The sequence below is a fragment of the Pezoporus flaviventris genome, unplaced genomic scaffold, assembly GCF_033815535.1.
Source record: "Pezoporus flaviventris isolate CSIRO_AGI_PZ_B2104156 unplaced genomic scaffold, CSIRO_AGI_Pfla_v1 ptg000002l, whole genome shotgun sequence".
Classification (NCBI taxonomy): Eukaryota; Metazoa; Chordata; class Aves; order Psittaciformes; family Psittacidae; genus Pezoporus; species Pezoporus flaviventris.
In genome coordinates, this window is record NW_026892550.1 from 15,594,612 (window position 1) to 15,615,991 (window position 21,380).

At 40.8% G+C, this 21,380-nt stretch overlaps 1 protein-coding gene across 4 annotated transcripts in view; it reads right to left on the minus strand.

The window, feature by feature from the left end:
• PPARGC1A (PPARG coactivator 1 alpha) overlaps positions 1-21,380 on the minus strand; it is a 366,954-nt gene that overhangs the window by 27,314 nt on the left and 318,260 nt on the right. For 3 of the 4 annotated variants that reach the window (XR_009746393.1, XM_061470261.1, XM_061470270.1), the window contains exons 3-5: positions 5,342-5,536; positions 4,299-4,421; positions 3,199-3,403 (exon numbers count right to left, since the gene is read on the minus strand). Coding sequence is in view for 3 of the 4 variants with exons in the window: in XM_061470261.1 (XP_061326245.1) it covers positions 3,199-3,403; positions 4,299-4,421; positions 5,342-5,536 (523 nt within the window). In the remaining variant the exon portion in view is untranslated. The remainder of the gene's footprint in view (positions 1-3,198; positions 3,404-4,298; positions 4,422-5,341; positions 5,537-21,380) is intronic. The other variant, XM_061470280.1, reaches the window with a different exon arrangement.

Sequence of the window (21,380 nt, forward strand, 5' to 3'; positions counted from 1 at the left end):
AGGGGATCTCTTTGGCAGATTAATTACTTAAGACAAAATGTTCCCCTTGAACACTCCTGCACTGCAGATCTTCTGTCCAGAGTGTCACTACTGCGTATTTCATATTCATTCCAGGCTTGAAGCTCCCATCAACATTAAAAGGATTTTATATGCAAATTGATTACTTTTATAAGCTCTAGAGCATTCCCGAAGTAATACCGCATTTATTTATTTTTTAAAATTAACTCAATTCTCAAGAGCTGCACATTGTTTCTCCTCCTTCCCATATGAAAGTTAGAAATGGAAGCTCAGGTGTTCACCTCGGGTTCACCTTCCTTAGAAGTGACTGCCAGAGTGAGGAGATGCACCTCAACGAGTTGTCTGCTCCAGCATTGCTGCTGATTTGCTCATAAAACAAGTGCCATAAAACTGAATGTAACCTGACACATTTCTGTGTATATTTTATATATGTTAGGGATAGTAATGTTTGCCATTGGCTACCTAGAGGTAAAACTGCCTTAAAAAAAACCAAATAGACAGATCTTACAGTAGGGTGCTGGAATAAAGTTTTATACAAAGGCTTACACTTCTTTGTAGAGGATAAAGAAGAAATTGATAAAGCAATTCAGGCTTTCTAAGGAAGTTGAGCGTGTAAGAGGTATTTAAGCTTCTAAAAAGTCTCATTCTAGCTCTTATTAGTCCCAGAGAATAGTCCTACATAAGAATAGATATAAAATCCTGCAGCACTGAGGTACAGAGCGAACCTGCTACAGATGGTCACAGAAGCAAGGCATTATCTCACACTACTTCATTTTAGGCAGAAATCACTGAGCTCTCCCACCGACAAATTCACATACCAAAACACTCATCAGTTTTCTTATTGCTAGGCAAGGGCTTGACCAAACAGTATTCCTGCAAAGGAGTCATCCTCACATACAGCTATTGATAGTGTAAATATTTAGTCAAGACGCTATCATTTTCTATGGTGCCTGTTTATTAGAGTTTCAAGGTCTACTGTGGTGTGTTTTTTTCTTATTAAAAAGGGTTCACATGAAGTTGCTTGTCCCTGTAAATTGAAAACATTCAGGTTCAAAAGAACTAAGTTTCCTCATGGGCAAATTTCAGTACAAAACTACAAATGATCTTTGGCATGAATGGGTTTGTGGACATTCCCATGCGTTTGCAATATGTTTGCAACCCTAAAGGAAAATACCATTTGACTTATCCTTCCTGAGCTTTCCCTAACTTTGAAAGAAAATATGAGACCTTGATTATTTTTTAGAACAGAAGGAGCCAATTTTCTTGTACTTTTGATTAAATGTATGAACAAATGACTGCAGGTCTGCAAATATCAGTTAAATTTGCAAGGTTGATTCTGCATGAATTGACTGTCCAAGCTGAAAGCATTATATTCTTGTATTTGTATTATATGCAAATCCATTGATATTGAAGTCATATATTGGTGCATGAGGCAAATTTGATGAAAAAACATTTCAGAACCCTGTAAATTAAACTGCAGGAATTAAAGAAGAGAGTAATTTCCCTCTGCCTGCAATTTCACCTGCAATACCACTACAGCCACAGTCATCTGTTAAAACAGTGGTAATTTAGTGATATGTCCCTTTGGTCTTCCCTCACCTCTCCTTCTGTGCTGCTTCCATAACCCAATGTGCACTGCTTCTTTGCACTGAACCTATAAAGTTGCCTCAGCTGGGGAAAAAAATGCAGTTCTGATCTGAACAGGAAGATTTATAATTTGTGTTTATGTGTGTGCGCACATACTTCTATGTATGTGTGTAATACATGTGCATATAGCATGTTATACACGATATACCTTATCAGGTATCCCTGTAACACCCAACGGTGTTAACAAAGCTACTGTAACTTCTGGCAGGTCAGTGTTTCAGTACCATTGTAGTAAGAGACACAGCTTTTACATGAACAGCTCAGTCTGGATGTTGCTGTGAAGCAGACTGCTGAAGCCATCCAGAAGGAGTGGCAGTTGGCATCCAAAAAGCTCTAGGGGCTGTTGGATTTCCTTCTTACAATAAACATTGTTCAGAGAATTCAAGATCGCAACGGGGAAAACTATGCTTAGGATGTCAGAATGTACAGCTGCAAGAAGGGTGGGAAGGGAAGATAACTTTTATTAAGTTTGCTTATACTTCATAGTAAAGAGGGAAAGATTAAATTCTATCGGGCTGAAAACGCAGGGAGGGGGGAAGGGAAATGAAAAAACATATATAATTGTTGCTTTGAAAATATCATGAAAACACATTCAGGGTCATACCCTGATCTCTGTTGCAGCCAGATCACTCCTATTGGCTTTACTGGAGTCATCCAGGATTTGCACTGATGTGATTGAGATAGGCACCTGGCCTTCTAGATGCCAGGCCAATATATGTATGTAGATATATATTAAAGTGATAGTATCCTAAAAAAAGCTCCTTTTGGGCTGTTAAGCTTTTACAGCTTTCCTTTATCTTGGGGAAAGAGGCATGGGAAGAGGGGGAGAGAAAGCAAGAGAGGGGGCTTTAAGTTCTTGCATCTCTGTCATAGATGTTGCTTGTAATATAGACCAATTCTTTATGCGTTGAGGGATACTAAAAGTCAACACAAGTGTTTAGTTTTGTCCATAAAGAATCTAGAAAGAGAGAGAAAGATCAGGATAGCAGCTAAACTTTCAACTATTTACGAAATAAAATTACAAACCAGCATCCTAGCTTTAACAGGAATGACACATTTATTGCTTTCTCTGTAGCAGTGAGAGCACTATTTATTGTCTCTTAAGGACTATGTGGCAGGTTAACAATGCCTTCAGTTTTACCCTAGCAAAAAAGAAAGCAGCTCACTAATGAACTGGCCTGCCTAGCTTGTTTAGGGGTATAATGATTTCTTAGTGGTATAGTACTCTCTGAATAAGTATCTCCGGCTAGCAGAGTATATTAACATGTGGTATTTGTTAAACTTTTTTTCCCCAAGGTTCTTTTTCTGAGGCTAGGCGCAATGGAGACAGGATTAAACTGTTTAAAAGCTAAATCTAGCTAACTAATTCTAACTTCTTTATACTATTTCAAAATTCTCCCTGCACAGAAGAGATGCTGGATTTACAATACTAAACCGAAGAACAAAGGTATCGAGGGTATTCACAGCTGCGGTACTTCAGCTCCCCTGTGTTACTGCTAGTACCAACATTGTGTTCTGTGGTCCTACACTTACCTTGCAGATGATTTGTCTGAGACTGCAGATGAGGCTTCCTTTTGGAGGTGCATTTCTCTCTGCTGCTGTTCCTGTTCTCTGCTGGTTTGGTCTGAGGAGGGTCATCATTCGTAGTCAGATATTTGAGAAGTTCAGAGCAAGGACGTCTTTGAGGCTTTTGCTGTTGACAAATGCTCTTCGCTTTATTGCTCCATGTATTCTCAGTCTTAAAACCAGGACATAATAAATAAAATAAAGTAAAATTAAAAAAAAAAAAAAAGCTAAAATTAGCAAGCTGAACCTTATCAGAATGGATATAGGTTTTCTGAAGAGATGAGATTTTCAATGAAGTGTTCAGTCTAAGTGTACTAGATCTATGAGCTGTGAATAACTGTTTGCAGAACAAGGAAAGAAAATTACATTTAAAATTCCTAAATGACATTTATGCAGCTTTTTATTTCATTTCTCCTACATTTCAATGTTCCTACTCAGCAACATGTAACTAACAAGACCCTACAGCGCCTTTACTGTGAACAAAAAAATAAGCTGGTTTAAACCTTAATTTGCTGCTGATTGCTTGAGCCCAGTATTCATAACTCTCTTAAGTACCCCTAAATGCTCTGTTTTCAGTTACAGTGAATGGCAAGACAAACATTGTTTAATACTGCCTGCTAACAGAATTATGTCACAGCCCCCATTCTATCCAATTAATGGCTAATATACATTTTTTGCCAAGAATCCAGTGCCATTTTTCTTAGCTCAGACACCTGTTAAAATGGCAGTCCTGCATCCCGGAGTCACTCATAAGCAAAACCAGCCCACCAGCAAATATTATTGTAGCCTCTGCTACTCTGTATCAAGAGTAGGCCAGAGTAACAGACAGGGGGACTACAACTGCCAAAAGAAAAAGCATAAATGAAATATTCAGAGCATAAACGAGCTCAGGTGATTTTCTGGCACCCAGTCTATAACCTGTTCACTTCTTTTAAAAGCAGTTGCAAGATAGTAGGCAGATTAAAACAATACATATGTATCTACTGCTTGCTTGGTTGCTGAAAGCATAGAAGACCTTGTTATACTTTATCTTTCTTTTTTCCTTATTACAAAGATTAAGTTTGTACCTTAACAACCACAGGGCTTGTTCTGATCCTGTGATTAGTGTTTGCATGGTTTTGCGTGCTGAGACCACTGCATTCATTGTAATTTAGCTGAGTGTTGGCTGGAGCCAGCAAGAGCTTCTTAAGCTACAAACACATTAGGGAAAGGAAGGTGGAAGGAAAAGAGTAAAGTTAGGCATCTTTACGGATTAAAATGATTTATCTACATTTTTGCATAGTTAACTTAAAGTTAGCTATATCAATTCAGCAAGCAAAGTACAATACAACAGAAAGCAGGGCTTGATATTCTCCAGAGCAAGAAAGTTTCATTTTATTCTGGCTTGGCAGCATATTTCTGCTGCCTTTACTGCATTATACTGCAGGGCAAGCAGAAATGACAGGGGTTTTGGATTTCTGAATCCATGGCAAAATGAAATTCTCAGCGATCTGTTTGACAGAAAAGGCCTCTGATCTAGACAGAGACGTTAACTTTAACAGCCTAATGGATACAGTGTCAAGTTGCAGGTATCTCCCTCTGCTCTCACAGAAGCCAGGGATACAGGGCTTTCAGCAGATACAGAATCACATCTCAAACTGGCTTTACTGAGTAAAATGCACGTAAGGTTTCACATACATCCTCACCCAAGGTTCAGTTTTGCCCTGCTTAGCACTAAGCTGGTGCTTCCTGGTTAGCCCCACATCCCACCAGACTCAATGGGCCTTTCTTCACAGATCACCAAAAGTGACGTCTAAATATACATACAAAAACCAGCCCCAATAAATGAAATATGTATTAAAACCATTACCCTGACTTATCTCAGCAGAATGATAAGCAAAAGTGTCAGCCATTAGCACAAGAATCTCAAAAACAATCTCTTCAACACACTTGTTGCACAAATTGCCTATACTGGTGGGTTGTTTTACTCCACTTAATTTTCAGTTCTTTACTTGATTTTCCTTTCCAGTCTAAATTAAAAGTCCAGACCTCACTGTGACTACATCATACCCATGCAGTGGGTAGCCAGAGGCATATCCAATTCCTGTTAAACAGTAGGAAGGGTTCTTACTAGAGACGGCTCTTCTGCCTCCTGAGTTGGAGGGGTGCCGTCGGGCATTTGCGAAGGACTAGCAGCATTTTCGTTGGTCACATCTCCATCTGTCAGTGCATCAAATGAAGGCAATCCATCCTCATCCACAGGGATGCTGTCCAGTGTTTCAGTGAGAACTGCTAGCAAGTTTGCCTCACTCTCTTCATCTATCTTCTGTGGGAGGGGACAAAACAAAAAGCAGAACCAGGTGAGGAGAGAAAAGGATCAAGGTGATGCCTTTGAATGTCAAAGAGCAGTCAAAACTTACTTAAACCAGCCCTTGAAGCAGTAACTTGCAATAGAATCTCGGAAGATGTAATAATAATGCAGATGCAATGAAATGATCCATCTCTGCATTCAAGAGAAATCTTTTTGCACTTGCATTGTATTGCTCTGGTTTACTTTTATTCCACAATCTTTTATTTTTTTAATCAGGTGCTAACAATGGTAAGTAAGCACTCAGGGATTGTATTACAGGATGCACCCAAGCTGCTGACACCTAATGATGGTGTCAACCCAGGCTGTCTCTTTTTTTCTAACACTGAACACCAGCTAATTGACCTGACAAAATTACAAGAACCAGTGAATGCTCCATCCCTGGCACTGTTCAAGGCCAGGTTGGACGAGGCCTTGGGTGATATGATTTAGCATAAGGTGTCCCTGCCCATGGCAGGGGGGTTGGAACTAGATGATCTTAAGGTCCTTTCCAACCCTAACGATTCTATGATTCTATGAGTAAGACAGCTAATCAGAAGACCAAAAGGAAACAGCAGTGAAATTTGGAACACATTGTTCACGTATGTGTCCCCATGTAAGGAAGAAAGGGTTTCCCTTTCATACTTCCGGAAATCCTTGCTCCAAATTCAAACGAACAACTTCCCATTCCTGAGCCACCAGGGCTCATATTGTAAATGGCAGGCTCTTTGGGTTTCTTTTAAAGAAATGTATTAGGCAGGTTGCCTTTGAAGTTGTCCTTTCAAGTTATGTCATTTGAGTGCTCATTGTAACTACTGTATGCATTTATCTAATTCAGACTGCAATTACAAAAAGTAGATTAATTCCTAATCAGATGTAGCTGTAATGTTAATTTGTATTAGATATCATATTTCAGCAAAAAGACTTCTTTTTTTTTGTCAAATTGAGTAAATCTAAATGTCTTCTGATTTTTAATGAAATATAGTCCCTACTGTATATTAAGGTACAGATTTTTTTAGAGTACTGAGAATTCTGAGGAGTAGAATCATGTGAAAATCATTATATTTATTTTGCAGAAAGACTGGAAATTGATCTTGACATATCAATTATCTCGGATTCCTAGGCTGATCCTAGTGCTATTAAAGTAAATGAAAAGCATTTCACTGATATCAAATGGGGAGTTTTTCCACCAGCTTCAGAGTGGCTCATCACGTTCCAGGCTCCCTCTGTGACGAGATTTCAGCTAAGTTCAACTCTCATGGTTTAAAACGAACTAGCAAGGAATGCACGAGGTAAGAGGAACAAAACCAAGAAGCTAAAAAAGTCAACAACAAGACATTGCCAGTCACACCTCAGAAAAAAAGTAATAAAAAAAAAAAAAATCAAGGGAATCTGCGTATTCCCTTAGCAGGACTTTTTTCAGTAATTCTTTTATCTGAACAGAGATGCTCATAAACCACATAGATAATTGCTCCTGCCAGACTTCTCTGCCAAATCATACCTCATGGCTTCTTACAGAAAAACTCTTTCTTCGAGCTGGAAAGCCACAGCAAAACACAAACTGGTCTGGCACTTACAGCATCATCCCCAAGAAGCAAATAAACAGGCAAAGCTAATGCTAAGGAGAAGCATTTACTTAATAGACCAAAAGGGGCTTGGTCACTGAGAAAGAGTACAAGTTCCTGTATCTGGTGATTTCCACCACACTAAGCAGACACATGTACAGTGATCATTCAGTGTTCAGAGGATAGAAATAAGCAGGGGGGAGCCACTTTGTGAATGAAACCATGCTCCAAATCCAACTTTTCACTGCCACTTTTTGAGAGGAAAAGAGGAAAATTATGGTGTCACTTCTAAAAAATACAAAAGGCCATTATAGGGAAAGAAAAAAAAGCACTTTGCAATGTAACAAAGCACTGGCTTTTTTTTTCCAATGGCATTTCAAGTCCCTTGCAGGTGGGGGTATGAATGGTGGAAAGAGCCAGCCCTCATCTAGCTGTGGAGGGCACTGGCTGCCTAACCCCCAACCCCACACCAGGAACTTCTTCAGCAAGTCTAGGTGGTGGGGCGCACTGCTAGGCCTTGCAGCTTATAAAGCTGACAACAAAGCTGGAAGTGTTCCTATTTCTAATTGGGAATGCCTTCTTTAATAATAGCATGCCAGAAGAAACCCTGATATTTGCTTTTAGCTGCTCAGTTCTTATGCTTTAAACAGACATTCAAGTGCACTGACATTCAAGAACAGAAAGTTGAGTGGACACCAGTCCTCATCACAGCAATTTCAATTAGTTTTGTACAAGTTTCAACATTCAAACACCCCAGAGAAAGCAGAGGATGTGACAAAGAGGACTCTCTTAAACAATTAATGTCACTTTCCATTATTGCTTCAGTCCCAATTTACAGAGCAAATAAATCAAAGTCACCACAGATGAAACACACTAGCTGGCTAACACATGTCTATTCACAAACGACATGGCAGCAAGAACACATTAGTCAAGAAAATGACATTGCTAGATAACCTTTTAAAGGTTTAACTATGCTATTGCTCCTAATTGTCCTAAATTACTGTTTATAAAGAAACACAATTATTAGATACAACAGAAATAGTGCTGAGGGGAGATGCGGAGGCAGAGATGGCCGAATACATCAACGTCTGAGCAATAATCACTGAAGCAGCAGCTTTCTGCTTTGCTATCGCAACCTGAGTCTTGGTGTTGACAGCACTGGGGAGAAGCAAGCCACGGCCAAATGCAGGCTCTTTCACGGTTTCAGCACTGTCACTACAGAAGTTCACATTTCAGACTGGCATCCAACCTGCTCATCACAGGCTCAGTGCATCAGGATGAGCTAAGCACCTTCAATGTCCACCGAGGTCAGAGGATGCACTGCGTGCTCTCAGGAACTCACTCCATCATGTCCCTAACTTCCAAGCAGAGACACACTGAAAAAGGTTTTCTTTTGTCTAAAGGAGGAGATTCTAAGCATTTAGACCACCTAAGTGAACTACAGGCTGTAAGGAAAAGGGGTGGAGGACAGTTTTGAACATAAAGATGCGCGGCAAATACATACAGTTATTAAACACGAAAACAATTTGTAATGATTCCATCTTGCTAACTATTGGGTCTTTTTAATACAGAAGCAGTTAGGCATCACTTCCGAGCCATATTGTATGAACTTCTCAACATCCTTGGTTGTTAGTTTAACACAAAGACATCAGAGCCAGAGGTTTTTTGATCCCTGTAAACCTTCACCCTGCTGAAGGAGGCAAGGAGCCCAAGTATGTCACTGAATGCTCGTGCTTCCACATTTCTGACAGCAAAAATTTCTAGTGTATCCATAATGGCATTAGCTCTGAAAGGAAGTAAGATTTGGCACTGGTGTTACTATGGTTGGGTGAATTCAATGGGGAAGGCTAGCTAGTGCTGTAAGCTGCCAGGACACCAACCAGTCCTCAAAAATGAGCGATCTAGGAGCCTAAAGATGACGGAAAAAACCTGTGTTTTTCTCTGCTTTTACATGTTTTGCTCTAACACTTTAATATTTCTACAGCACTAAAAATAATTCTCTGTCTGAAAATACTTTATTAGTTGTGTAACAATCTTACTCTAATTGGGTTTTTGCCTTCAGTAAAATGTCTCCAGAGATAATCTCTCTTTGGCCGGTGAAAAGCTATATGAAACAAGTTGATAATTTACCCACACAAAGGTATTTAAATCCTCTACCCCATGTAATTCCTTCTCTTTTGCTTATTCTGTCTACTAATGGAGATGGTTCACCTCATGCTTATCCCTTTATGTCTGTAATACCTGTTACTTGTCAGCAATCCTATTGCAAAGGCCAAAGACTGAGCTGCAGTGGAGACTCAGCCACCTTGTCCTTCACATGCATCCCTTTAAGGTGCATATTTTGAGAATTGTTGTATTTTTTCCTTAGAATTTTCTTCCTTTAAAAATTTTACAAAGTTTTAAAACCACTGTCACTACCATCACCAATCCTTCTTGGAAACCTTAAGGCCAGCATGCAGATGCCCTGATGTGGAACTCTCCTGTAGCTCTCCCACAGTCAGCACTGGTACGCTGACTCACTCCAGAAAAGGCTCAATCACATAATTTAGAAAACCTTTTCCAAATGTTCATAGTACCTCCAATGTCTTCCCTCTGGTTGATTTCCCTCCACCTAATTTGAGATTATCACATGCACAGCTTTTTGTTACTGTACCTCAAGGAGTGAGATCAGCTAATGAATGATGCTCTAAAGTTTCTTCTCTGATAATCTGAACAGTGCAGATTATATTGAAAGATCTGTTCATGACTCATGCTGAAAGATCAGGGTCTAAACTATGTGTTTAATCCACAGCCCCAAGTTACTGGGAACAGTGGCAGCCTGCCACATCTTCGGAAAAAGCCCAGGAAACTTCAGGACAGATTCACAGCTGGTAGGAGCTGTCACTGCTCCAGCAGCCCAGCCTGGTACGCAATTCAGAGCAGCCAGGTGTACACCTCAACACACAGGGGATCGCCATTTCAACGTATCGACTCATTTCTCCTCAGTAGCCTAAAATCTATTCATTAGCACAATTAACAAAGACAATAAAAGATTTTCCTCCAGCTGAAAATGTCTGAGAGATCTAAAAATACTAATACATTATGGCACTACTTTCCAAAGCACAAAAATGACTTGTGAGCACATCTGGGACTTCCAACAGATTTGACTCCTTATCACATATTTTGGAATAAAAACATCGTTAAGATTCACACCACTAGGAGAAATGAGGGGTACAGATTTGCACTTTTTTTTGTACACAGGGATGCACCAAAAACCCAGTAACATCATGCCAGGGCTGAGAACCTCCTGTCAACAAATGTGCAGGAGTAGGGGCAGATGGTGTCTCAGCCCTGGCCCCTCAAACCAAGCCTTCCCACCTGAGGATAGGAAGCCACAAGCTGGGCAGAAGCACAGGGAAGGCAGGAGGAGGGAAGGGATTAGAATCCAGGGTGGTCTTCCTGCTCCTGCCACTGAAAAATGAGAGCTGACATCAGGGACAGTGAAAGGGAAGAATTATAGCCCAAGTTTTGCCTCTTCTGAAGCCAAAGGAGCCAACCTGCCACAGCACTGGCACAGACAGTGCTGCCATGGTGATTTTGCAGCCTTCTCAGTGTGCTGTCCAAAGCAAGTGCCTCCTTCTCAAGTCAGAGCTGGCCATACCTGGCACTCTTTTCTCCCAGGGCCAAACAAGAATCAGTGGTCCAAATAGAGAACCACTTCTTCCACCCTAACTGCTCACAACTAGTCCCATGCCATTATATATTTTGAGAAGTATTTCAGCTTTTATTTTGCTGCTCAATTGCTTGCAAATCCTTATGCATCCTCTGCTGTCCCACAGTAAAAATCCACATGATGCATTTGCATTAGAATGTTTTTCCAAGGTCTGTTAGTCTGGTCCCCAAGAGACACTCCCATAATTGAAATGCTTAAGTCCAGAGCTATCAATTATCTTTAAAAACAAAATGGAGTCCCACTAGGAGAAAATTACAGCCAGGTTTCTTTATATGTAGTAGAAATAAGGGGATTAATTATCATCACCCCTGTGCAAATGCCTTTAGGGCATGGGAAGGAAAGAAGTTATCTCGTCTTGAAGGAGAAAGCTATACTCACACTTCTCATATGCACTTATAGGCAAAGACCACTTGAATCCTGAAGGAGGCATCCCGAGCTTGCCTTCTGATTTTGGCAGTCAGATTGCCCAACATATGGACCACATATATGCATCTCCTGGGTAGGACCAATCACATCACTGTATTTATGCAACAGCTTCACTCCAGATGGATTTCTGGAGGTATTGTACCAATCTGAAGCAATATGCTGTGCCATCCCACTCTCCCTCCAAACAATGTTAAATAAATAGTGTAATTATACACAATGCAGGTACTGCAATACTTAACTTCCAGAGGGAGGTCCCTGGAGTGGAACGAACTCCCGGCATTGCTACCAGGGACATTACAGCACAGCAGGAATGACCTGTGCAAGGTCTGCAGGCTGAAGGAAATGGGAGCACCTGCAGCATTCATTTCTCCCCTCCCTCCTCCAGGGTATAACAACATTAGCGTAACAATTTATTATTATTAATATACTCAACATGGTGTAAATTCCTAGTCTTGAAAAGCTATCACGTTCAATCTTGGTAACTGATCTCAGGTTACTTTCTCTCTGAGCGACCAAGCTCATCAGATTTCTGTCAAGTGTCTGCAGTTAAAGTATCACAACACAAAACCATGGCACAGGCCATTTGTAAATATGGTTTTCTTTAAGATTGTGCCCTTGATAACCTGAAGTAACGCTGCCGTAGCTCCTGTGAGATGGACTCATTTTTCAGGTGAAAAATATAACCCTTCTGCTCTAAGCTAAACATTTCAGTGTAGAAGAGCTCAGTAAACATTCTTCTACCATAAAGTCACTTGATTTTATTGCTTCTAATGAGCTGTTGCACTTCAGAAGTTTCTACGAAACTGGATACTGTTTCATTTTTTCATCTCACAATCTGAGGATCCAGCTAGCAACCTGCAACTTCTTCTACATCTTCTGACCAAAATTCATTCATGTTTAGCAAACGATTGCAATTTCATTTGTGTAAACTGTATTTTTCTCTTCTATGATAGTAATCTTTGATTCCGGGAAAAGGCAAAACAAAAAATCACCTGAGAACAAGCTATCGTGCCACTGACTGTGTTAAAGGGACCAATGATAAGATATTGCTGTGCTAGAATCAGTGCACCAGTGGTAGACCCAATATCAAAAATTTATGGTAATTGAAACCACAGAATCTTTGGAAATGCAGTCAATTTGACTCAGTATCGAAAGGTCACTCTATTCAATTTATACTTGATGCTGAGCACAATATTGAGAAAACACCTGAAAGCAAATCATCTTATCAGCAGTTTGGGCCTCAACATTTACTGACTACATACGCTAATTTGCTGATTACTGAAGAAATGCATTACCTATGTTTTGGACTGGTTTAGCTCACCAGAGGGGCTTTTTAACTTGTACAGCACTTGACACCGTAAAAGTACTACCAAACCTCTTACCAGGAACTGCATGTCTGTAATACTGAGGCACGCCGTGGACAAATTCTGATGTTGCCTTGCCCAGTGCCAGGTAAGATCACCTGGTCTTCATGGGTCAGGAACTGCAGCAGAAGACCCGACATGTCTTGTCTGGCCTGCAGCATGCTAGGTCAGGGCAGAGCTCCACATCGAATCAAAACTCTACCTACGTCTAAGAACAGGGGAAGGACAGAAGTGCAAAGGAAAGAAAGAGCTTGATGAAGAGACACATAAGAAAGGCTGGGAGTTTCAGTGTACCAGATGACCAGAGAAGTAAAGAAGGAGGTCAAGTTTTCTTGCTGCCAGCACTAGTGGGAAAGCATGGGCAAGGTGCTGCTGGCAAGGGGGGACACAGGATGGTCAGCCTGAGCCGCACAAGTAGATCACTGCCTGAGCGCGGGAGGTTACGCAGCCTGCCCTCCCAGCCTGGAGCAGCACACAGCGCCTCACACCCATCCTCCCTTCCCCTTTTACACACAATCTTTCATGCACGTGACAAAGTCCTGAGCAACAACCCAGACGGAGATTTGTAATTATTATTACACACCTAAACCACACAGGAGGGTAGAGAGTTACAGTTCCAAAGCAAGAATCCCAATCCAGATGAGCTCTGACAGGGAATGGGTATTGCAAAAAGAGGGAAGTGGGGGGTGGGGAAGGCTACATGCTACAGTGTAAGATAGGGAAGACATTTGGACTCTCCCCATTGCAGAGCTTTTAGCGACGGTGTCAGCAGTATTTCAGTCCAAATATTCAAACACTGCTTGCTCAGATTTATTTATTTACTTGATTTATGGTGCATGCCCACATTAATCTGTCTGTGCACTGACAAAATTTTTCAGCATTCATATACCTTTGTAAGGAAGCATGGCATGTTCTGGGGGAAAAAAAAAAGAGCTAGATATAGTTTGCAGTGATTATTTCACACATGTAATTGATGTAAACCCTTCTTTTTCCTCTTCATAATGACAGACATCTCTAAAAAATGCACTTGCGTGGTAGTATAGACCCTTCTCTTTTGCAAACTGTGAAGCATAATCTTGTCGCTTTTGTTCATTCTGTGTTTCAGTGTTGCATTTGCTTTAGCTTTAATTATACTGGATGTGTCAGGATGTCTATCATAATCCCTACTTCTTTCTAGAGATTTATGACTCTACACAAATATAAATTTCAGGGTAAAATTATATACAATATAGCAGAGAAGCATTTTACATGTATTTTTTAATTTTGTTCAATTATGCAGAGACTGGGTTTTGTGCGAACAGAGCACACACTCAAAACCTCCTTTTTAAACCACAAAATATGACACTTCTATTTGGTGCTTTTACTGTTAGAAAATTGGAATTTAATTTGACCAGGAAATTAGCATTTGTAAGGAATCAAGTTCATTAAATGCTTTGTATAGTGTTTTAATTTTTTAGCATGTTCAACTTCATCAAACCTACTGCCATGCCTGTTGAACAGGTACAACAAAAGCAAGTCATGTCTCACGGGAAGAAAAACACCAGTTTTTCTTAGACCTGCAGTGTCAAAGGATCACTAATACATCTGGGCTACTTATCAATTTTTATTGTGTTCTAACTGGATGGCTGCCATCTGGTCTGAGGTGGCTAAATGACTTTATTCAGACACGACACAAAAAACTTGTTTACAACGCTAAAGATGAATTTCTGTATTTGTTTTACCTATGTAACTATACTCCTGCCTTCAAGTGTCACAGCAATGGCTCCACCATCCTCCTGGTGTGTGCCAGCAGACGTGATGAGTGACACACATTTACAGGGGTGGTTTAGTTAGATAAAATAAACAGAGATAGTAGGCATTAGCCCTAAAATACCTGAGGAAATCACCACAAAAAGGAAAAAAAAATATCTTTAGGTATATATACTCTTAATGAGCTAAAAAAGTTTCAGAAAACCTTAGTAGCATTCCCATATCTGAGGAGATGCTCAGCTAAGAGAACACCCCAAGTACCACTACTGTGAGTATCCCAGGCTGAAAGCAGTAAAAGGCTCCATTATAAAGAAGCACCAGGTAAGAATGTGGAGATGCCACACTAAGGAAGGTGCTAACAGGTATAGTGTTTAACACAGCACAGATCACAGGTGCATTTTGCCAGGCTTTTCAGTTCACTTTTACAGTCCCATGAAAACAAAATGTAAGCTTGTCCCAGCAGGCAAATAAGCCCTTGCCTCAAAAAACAGTGACACCCTTCAGGACGAAGTCAGGTGTCTGAATTTTCCACCAGTTAAACGTGGATTCGTTTAGATACCTCATAATATCCTTAACTATGTATTTCCTTGATTTGTCACTAGGTGATAAGGCTTTAATGGTCTTTCAATGCAATTTTGTGCATGTGAATAGAATTATAAACTAGAGACGGTGACTTTAAAACAGAAAACATTAAAAGAAAATAAAGATCAGAGAAGAGCTATCTGTTGCAAAGCCTCCTCTAGAGAACATCCACTGTTGGACTGTTTCTGTATTTCCTGGAACTCACTGGTCTTCACAGATACTGCTGATGAAATGGACTTGACACTAAAATGTATAACTAATTTGCTAATTTACACTAAGGCTACCCTGTTCATTTACCTTCAATCAGCCTAGAAGAGTTATGTAATGCATGCATACTGTGATGCACACTACAGTTCTCACTGCAGTTGCCTCTCTCCTATTTATTTCTTAGTCAAAACTGAATGTATTGCTCATTCTCTGCTCATCTTTTAACAATGCGTATTCCTGATCACCAGCCCTCCACATGTACAATGAAAAGGCTGTCTTTTTCTTTGCAAGGTACTGATGTTAACCAGTCCCTTTTTCATAAGAAATGGTGAAAATCAACCTGGGCAACATTTTTGCCCTCCTTAGAAAAGACCTATAACAGGCAGTCAAGTCCAGTGGTACTTATCAATGCACTAAATACCATTATTAATTAGGCCATAAGTCCCTTTAGGCAGCAACTGTAATTTTCTTATGTGTTCACACAACCCTTTCACAACAGTGTCCTGATTTACAATTGGGTTTGAGATGCTGCCACAGCACCTATAATAAATAATTTGGGGTACTTTTATTTAATCCTGCTAGTAACCAAAAGAAAAGGAACTTGGGCCCAGATGTTCAACTGCTGTAAATTAAGATCTCTCCACAGGCTTTAACAGAGCTATGCAGATTTACACTAGCTGGGGACCTGGTCCTCTGTTCTTCGGGTATGTTGCTGATCAAGCTGAGAGCAGCAGCTCCTGCACACTGTATCTGTACTACCATGTCCTGAGACTATCAGCAGTCCAGCCAGAGGCCAGTAAGGTCCAATTCTTCCTCCTTATCAAGTTAGTTCTGCTCATAAACACTACATTGATACAACTAATATAAGTTTAAAAGTGGCTTGGGTTCATCTTGCCTACAGTGTGGTAGATGCTGTGCTCACATTCCTTACTGGAAATGCACTGATGTATTTGTTCATGTCAAGCGCATCTTCAATTTAAGTTATCTCTACTGAAGTTAACCCAAGTTATAATTTGAGACTATGCAGCTGCTAGATGCATAGCCAAAATCCCATGTGCCTCACGCCAGGAATAGTACGTAAATTGCAGCCATTTGACTACTAAAGCAGAGGTGGGAGCCTGCAGACCACTGGCTTTAACACAGCCTATGCTTTCCTGAATCAGATGGCCTCCCTTTGTAAGAGGATACTTTGCCCTGCTCTATGAGCACCCAAAATGGGGGGGGGGGGGAGGAAGAGAAAGAGGAATGGAGCTGTTGACTGGAAGCCCAAGATGAAAGAGCCACACTCCTGATCCAGTGTCCTGGGAAGAGAAAACCCATTTAGGTAACACTTCTGGGGGGCAGAAGGCTGGAGCTGCTACCACTAACCCAGGCAGCACGACCTCTATTTCTCCCTGTTTCAGACAGGACAGGTTACTGCGCCCAAGTCTTGCTCAACTGGCTGGGATTAGCGGGTGGGACCACTCATGTTTAGGTAGCAATAAAATCTTGCTTTGTAAACATACGTACAGATCACACACAAACACACCATGGGGAAAGGTGGGGTGAGGAAAGGAGGGAAAGGAAGAGGAAAGGGGGGAGAAAAGAAAGTAAACACAGTTGCACTTCCCCCACCCCCACATTAGGGGGGACACCATAATTTCCAGTAAAAGAAGCTATCTGTGAGTATTGCAAAGTTTTATCCACTGGAAGCACCAAACCACCAGTGTGCAAGGAGCACTGCAGCATTTTATGGCTGCATATGGACTTGCCCCTATTTCAAAAGCAAAGGGTGCCCCAAACCCGAGCGCTGGCAGCACAGGGAGCGTAACACCGACCCCAGCTTTACTTCCCTTGGATTAGAGCAGCACAAACCAAGCATCACCCAGGGAAGTCAACCGAGTTAAACCAGGACAGATTAAGTGTAATTGAGAAGCAAATCAGGCTCTTTATGCCTGCCCTTTCTTACCTGAGAAAAACTACATACATTCATTTTTCCTCAGACACATAGACAGCAACAGCCTGAACTGCCCCGATTGGGTTTCACCAGTGGCAATGCAGAAATGTTTATTTCCATTAGGCTAGGTCTATAAAATCCTCCTTTCACTCCTGTGCTTCTATGATTTCCACACAGCCACAGGCCTCACATTCTGGTCTCTGACAAGCAGTGCTTAATAGTGGAACATTTGGGAAAAAAAAAAAAATCTATACAAAGAAAGCTCTTAAGACAAGATAGGCTGAGCGTTTGTATCACAAATCGTTTGTTTTAGCTATCTCTCTGCCTCCTATAAGACGGAAATCAGACAGCTTACTGGCTTAGCTTGTTACGCCAGGTTAAAGGGATGCAGTGCTGAAAGGCTCTTACGAAGCTCACCCTTGGACTAAAAATAGCAGGCACTAGAGAATTATCTTAAATACTACCAAACTTGTTCTGCACTGTGAATGTAGATGACTGTAATATGTTTCCATTTTTGGTAGTTTTAGAGCTTTTTAAAGTTCTGCTCGCTTTAGCTGACTATTTAATTAGTTTCTGATTCTATTTGCCGCTATTTCTCTCAGAGATATAGCCTGAGGGGTACTTTGCCTATGAATCCTTTGTATTTAGCAGCATTGCTATTGTTAACATCTAATGAGCTGTTGGATTTGCCAAACACTCAGTAGACGTACAAACACTTCTTTGAAATATAAATGTTTAACACACAGCAAATAGCAAATCAAAAGGTACTGTAACACGGCGCCCTCACTCTCTCACTGCGTGTGTCATCAAGAGAGTAAAAATAAAAAACTGCTTTATTACATTTAGTTCTGAAATTCCAAAATGCATATCTGAGTGAGACATTTTTAGCTCACTGCCTGGGACCTTATAAGAAAATTAAATTATTTTTGGTATCATAAGAGGACGTGCACATACAGGCAAGGCTACATGGTCTGACATGGTTCCCTGCCAGCTGAACTGTGCAGCTGTCAGTGTTTTCTTTGGGGTGAAAGTGCAAGACTCTACAGTCTTTAAGGAAGCCGCTTCATCTTTAAAACATATAAAATTTTTGAGGCTACAAGTCGTTCTCTTTACATAGTCTTAAGCAAGATTCATCTATCTGCTCCTCACTGAAAACCACGACAAGGTATCAAAACAAGGAAATCCCAAAGCAAAGCACAAATGTTCTCCATCTTTACATACATTTTACTTGCGCTACAGTCAGTCTGAATGACATCACCTCAGGAATCAGTCACACAGTGTAAGAGCCCTGCTGTTGTTGTTGCCTCAACTCTCCACGCCTCTGCAGGTAACAGCACCGTGGGTACTTGCTACGTGATCTCAAATCAGGAACATTGCAAGATTCAAGTAGGAAGTGCCTCCACACACTGCCCTCCTGCCCACTGCCTTCCACACCATATACCAGGTATTAGCCAGTCTTGGCATGGGGCTGATTGATTGCCATAACAAGAGTACCAAATGGAAACTAATAAAGTCATGTGTTTTAAGATGTTTCCCAGTATTTTTTCCTTCCCTGGTTTTACTGCAACGTTTCAGTATAAGTCACTTTTCAAATAATTTAAAACCTTAGTTGATGAAGGCCAACTTCTAGATACAAACACTGGGCAAGGTCAAACTTAAAACCCAACCACGCAACTGAACACAAGCTCCTTCCCTTATTGCACAGGCATCACATCCGACTGCTGTGGAGCCTGTTCTCTCAGACACAATTTTTCTTTGCCTCTCTTTACAAGATGAGAAATGCTTTCACTCTGAAATAGTGGTGGAATTCACAGATTCCCTCACCAGATATATACCTATCACCTTTATAAGCTCACGCATAGTGGCATAACCTAGCCACATGTCTTGCAGCTGCCATTAAAACCCTCCATATGTCTTCATTTGGGAAGCAAGTTTTCTTTTCGAGTCAGGAGTTCAGTTCACAGTCCCTCTGTCAAATAAACAACATGTCTCTTGTCACCTGGCTGCTCAGCAAGTCCTGTCTTTGAAAGTACGCACTCAGAGATTTTAGCCATCTATTTCTCAGCCTTTCCTTCCACAGTCATGCAGCAAAAATAAGGCTCCATTTTCATTATGATGATTAGCATTACTATCCATCTCCTGCAATTTAAGTTTCTCCTGGTTAAGTGTTACTCTAGCACTACCATGACAACAGCCTTATTGCACTGAATCATCTCCAGTCACATCATAAGGGAAAGTATCTGCAAAACGTACTCCCAGTCCAAACAGACAAGACCAAGAAAGGAGGATTATAACCCTTGCTTTATAGCATGGAATTTGATGTGCAGAGATTAATCAGCTTCTCCAGGCCAGAGACTGCCCACAGGCATGATAGAGAGAAAGGCTCCAACCAGCAACACCAACCTCCACTTCCAAGCAGGGCACAACGACACCACTAACAGTGCGCATAGTCCCTGTCCCAAAGCACTTTCAGATGAGCTTTCAGTTGACAGAAAAGGACTGAAAAATGGTTGTCAAGAGCACTGGGGAGCAGAGCCCTGACAGGGCAGTGCACGGGGTGTCTGCAATGTCCAACCACCCGCCAGACAGAGAGACAAAAAATGCTGCTCCCCTTTTTACTATATTCTTTTTCTTTTTTTTTTTTTTTTTTTGCTAGTGAACAAGACTACACTTTATGGCTATAGTAATAGCTCAAGATCAGGGATCTGGTGTTAGGGACCTTCTGAGCTGAAGTGACAGCCTGAGATGTGGCACTCATTTGCAGACTTTTGTACCACAGCCTGCAAAGGTTATTACAAAGTCTGTACGAAGCCAGGCAGCAGTGATGGAGGAAGAAAGTGTCTCTGGCACAGGATAAGAGATAAAATACTTTCTTAAAGCCATTTGTGTGATATCAGGCAGAGTGAATTGGAATTAGGATGAAGAATCATGCCATTAACACCAGCAACAGATTAAGTCCTGATGATTTTGTATGTTTAGTGAAGCAAGAAGGTTAGAGATAAGATATAATCTAACCAAACCACACAATGCAATTTGGGAAGGTACTCAACAGTTCCAGAGTCTGAATTAGCAGGTTTGTCTAATACCTATGGGAACAATTACTTCCTGATGCAAAACAATTATTGAATTCCAGAGAGGGAGAACATCAGGTGAAGTGGCCCCGATCCTTCATTAGTTGAGTAGCTTTCAGGACAAAAAAGAACAATTGCACATATCCAAAGAATAAGGGAGGTACATATCTCCAGGAATTTTGGAGTGCACAAATTTGATGCTAGGCGACACATTTTCTTTGCACAGAAAAAAAAAAATCAGATGGATTCAAACATTTAAGTTAACAGCAGTATTTTATATGTTTTAATTCCAAGCCTACGAGCATTCTGACTCCTTTGCTATTACACCACACTATTGTCCTGCCATGTTCCTCACACACAGAGCTATTTTGCTAAGGACTCCTCCACGGGAAAGGTTTGGCTTACCAGTTAGCAGTTTCAAAGTTAAAATTTTAGAACTGTACAGAACACTTGCAATAAAAACTGAAGACATGCAAAATTTGACCAATTTCTCATAATAAAGACTCCCAAGAGAACCTCAGCAAACTTACACATGGTTCATGGGTGATGCAATGAAATCTTCTCTTCTTTTTTGAGGTTATCCACAATCTTAGACTTTACTCTCTATGAGCGGCAGTGATCAGGACTATCTGGACTATCTCCAAATCCCTGTAACTTGGATTTTCAAGAAGATTTGAATTCTTTTTTAAATTGGGTATATAACAGTAAGGTTAGGGAGGGATTCTAAAGAAATAACAATACATGATGTGTCTTGATCAGAAATGACGAGAGAATATAATGAAGTTCTGGACAATACTGTTGAGGGACAACTTTATAAAATCTCTCTTAAAGTCTGATTTTCAGGAGGAATTGGGAAAACCTAGCAGCTCCATTCAAACGGACAGAAGGGCAATGAATGCTACTGTGGGATCTCTTCTTTTGCTGACTCAGTGAAGACACATTTGTCATTCAAAGACAAATTAGAAAAGGGCATGGACTGTGCTACATAGATGCTCAGTCTCAGTTATCAGCCAGGTACAGGCAGTTTCCAACGCATCCACCTCCAAGTGCATCAGAAAAAAAAGCAATCTCTTCTGGTGGATGTGGACAGAACGTCTTTGTCCAAATTTCAGTTTGAGCAAATACTGCAAAGCGGTTTAGCACAGGGAGGATTTGTCCCTGCAGAAATTGACACAAATTCCTTTAGGACAGGAGCAGCCACCCCAGCCACG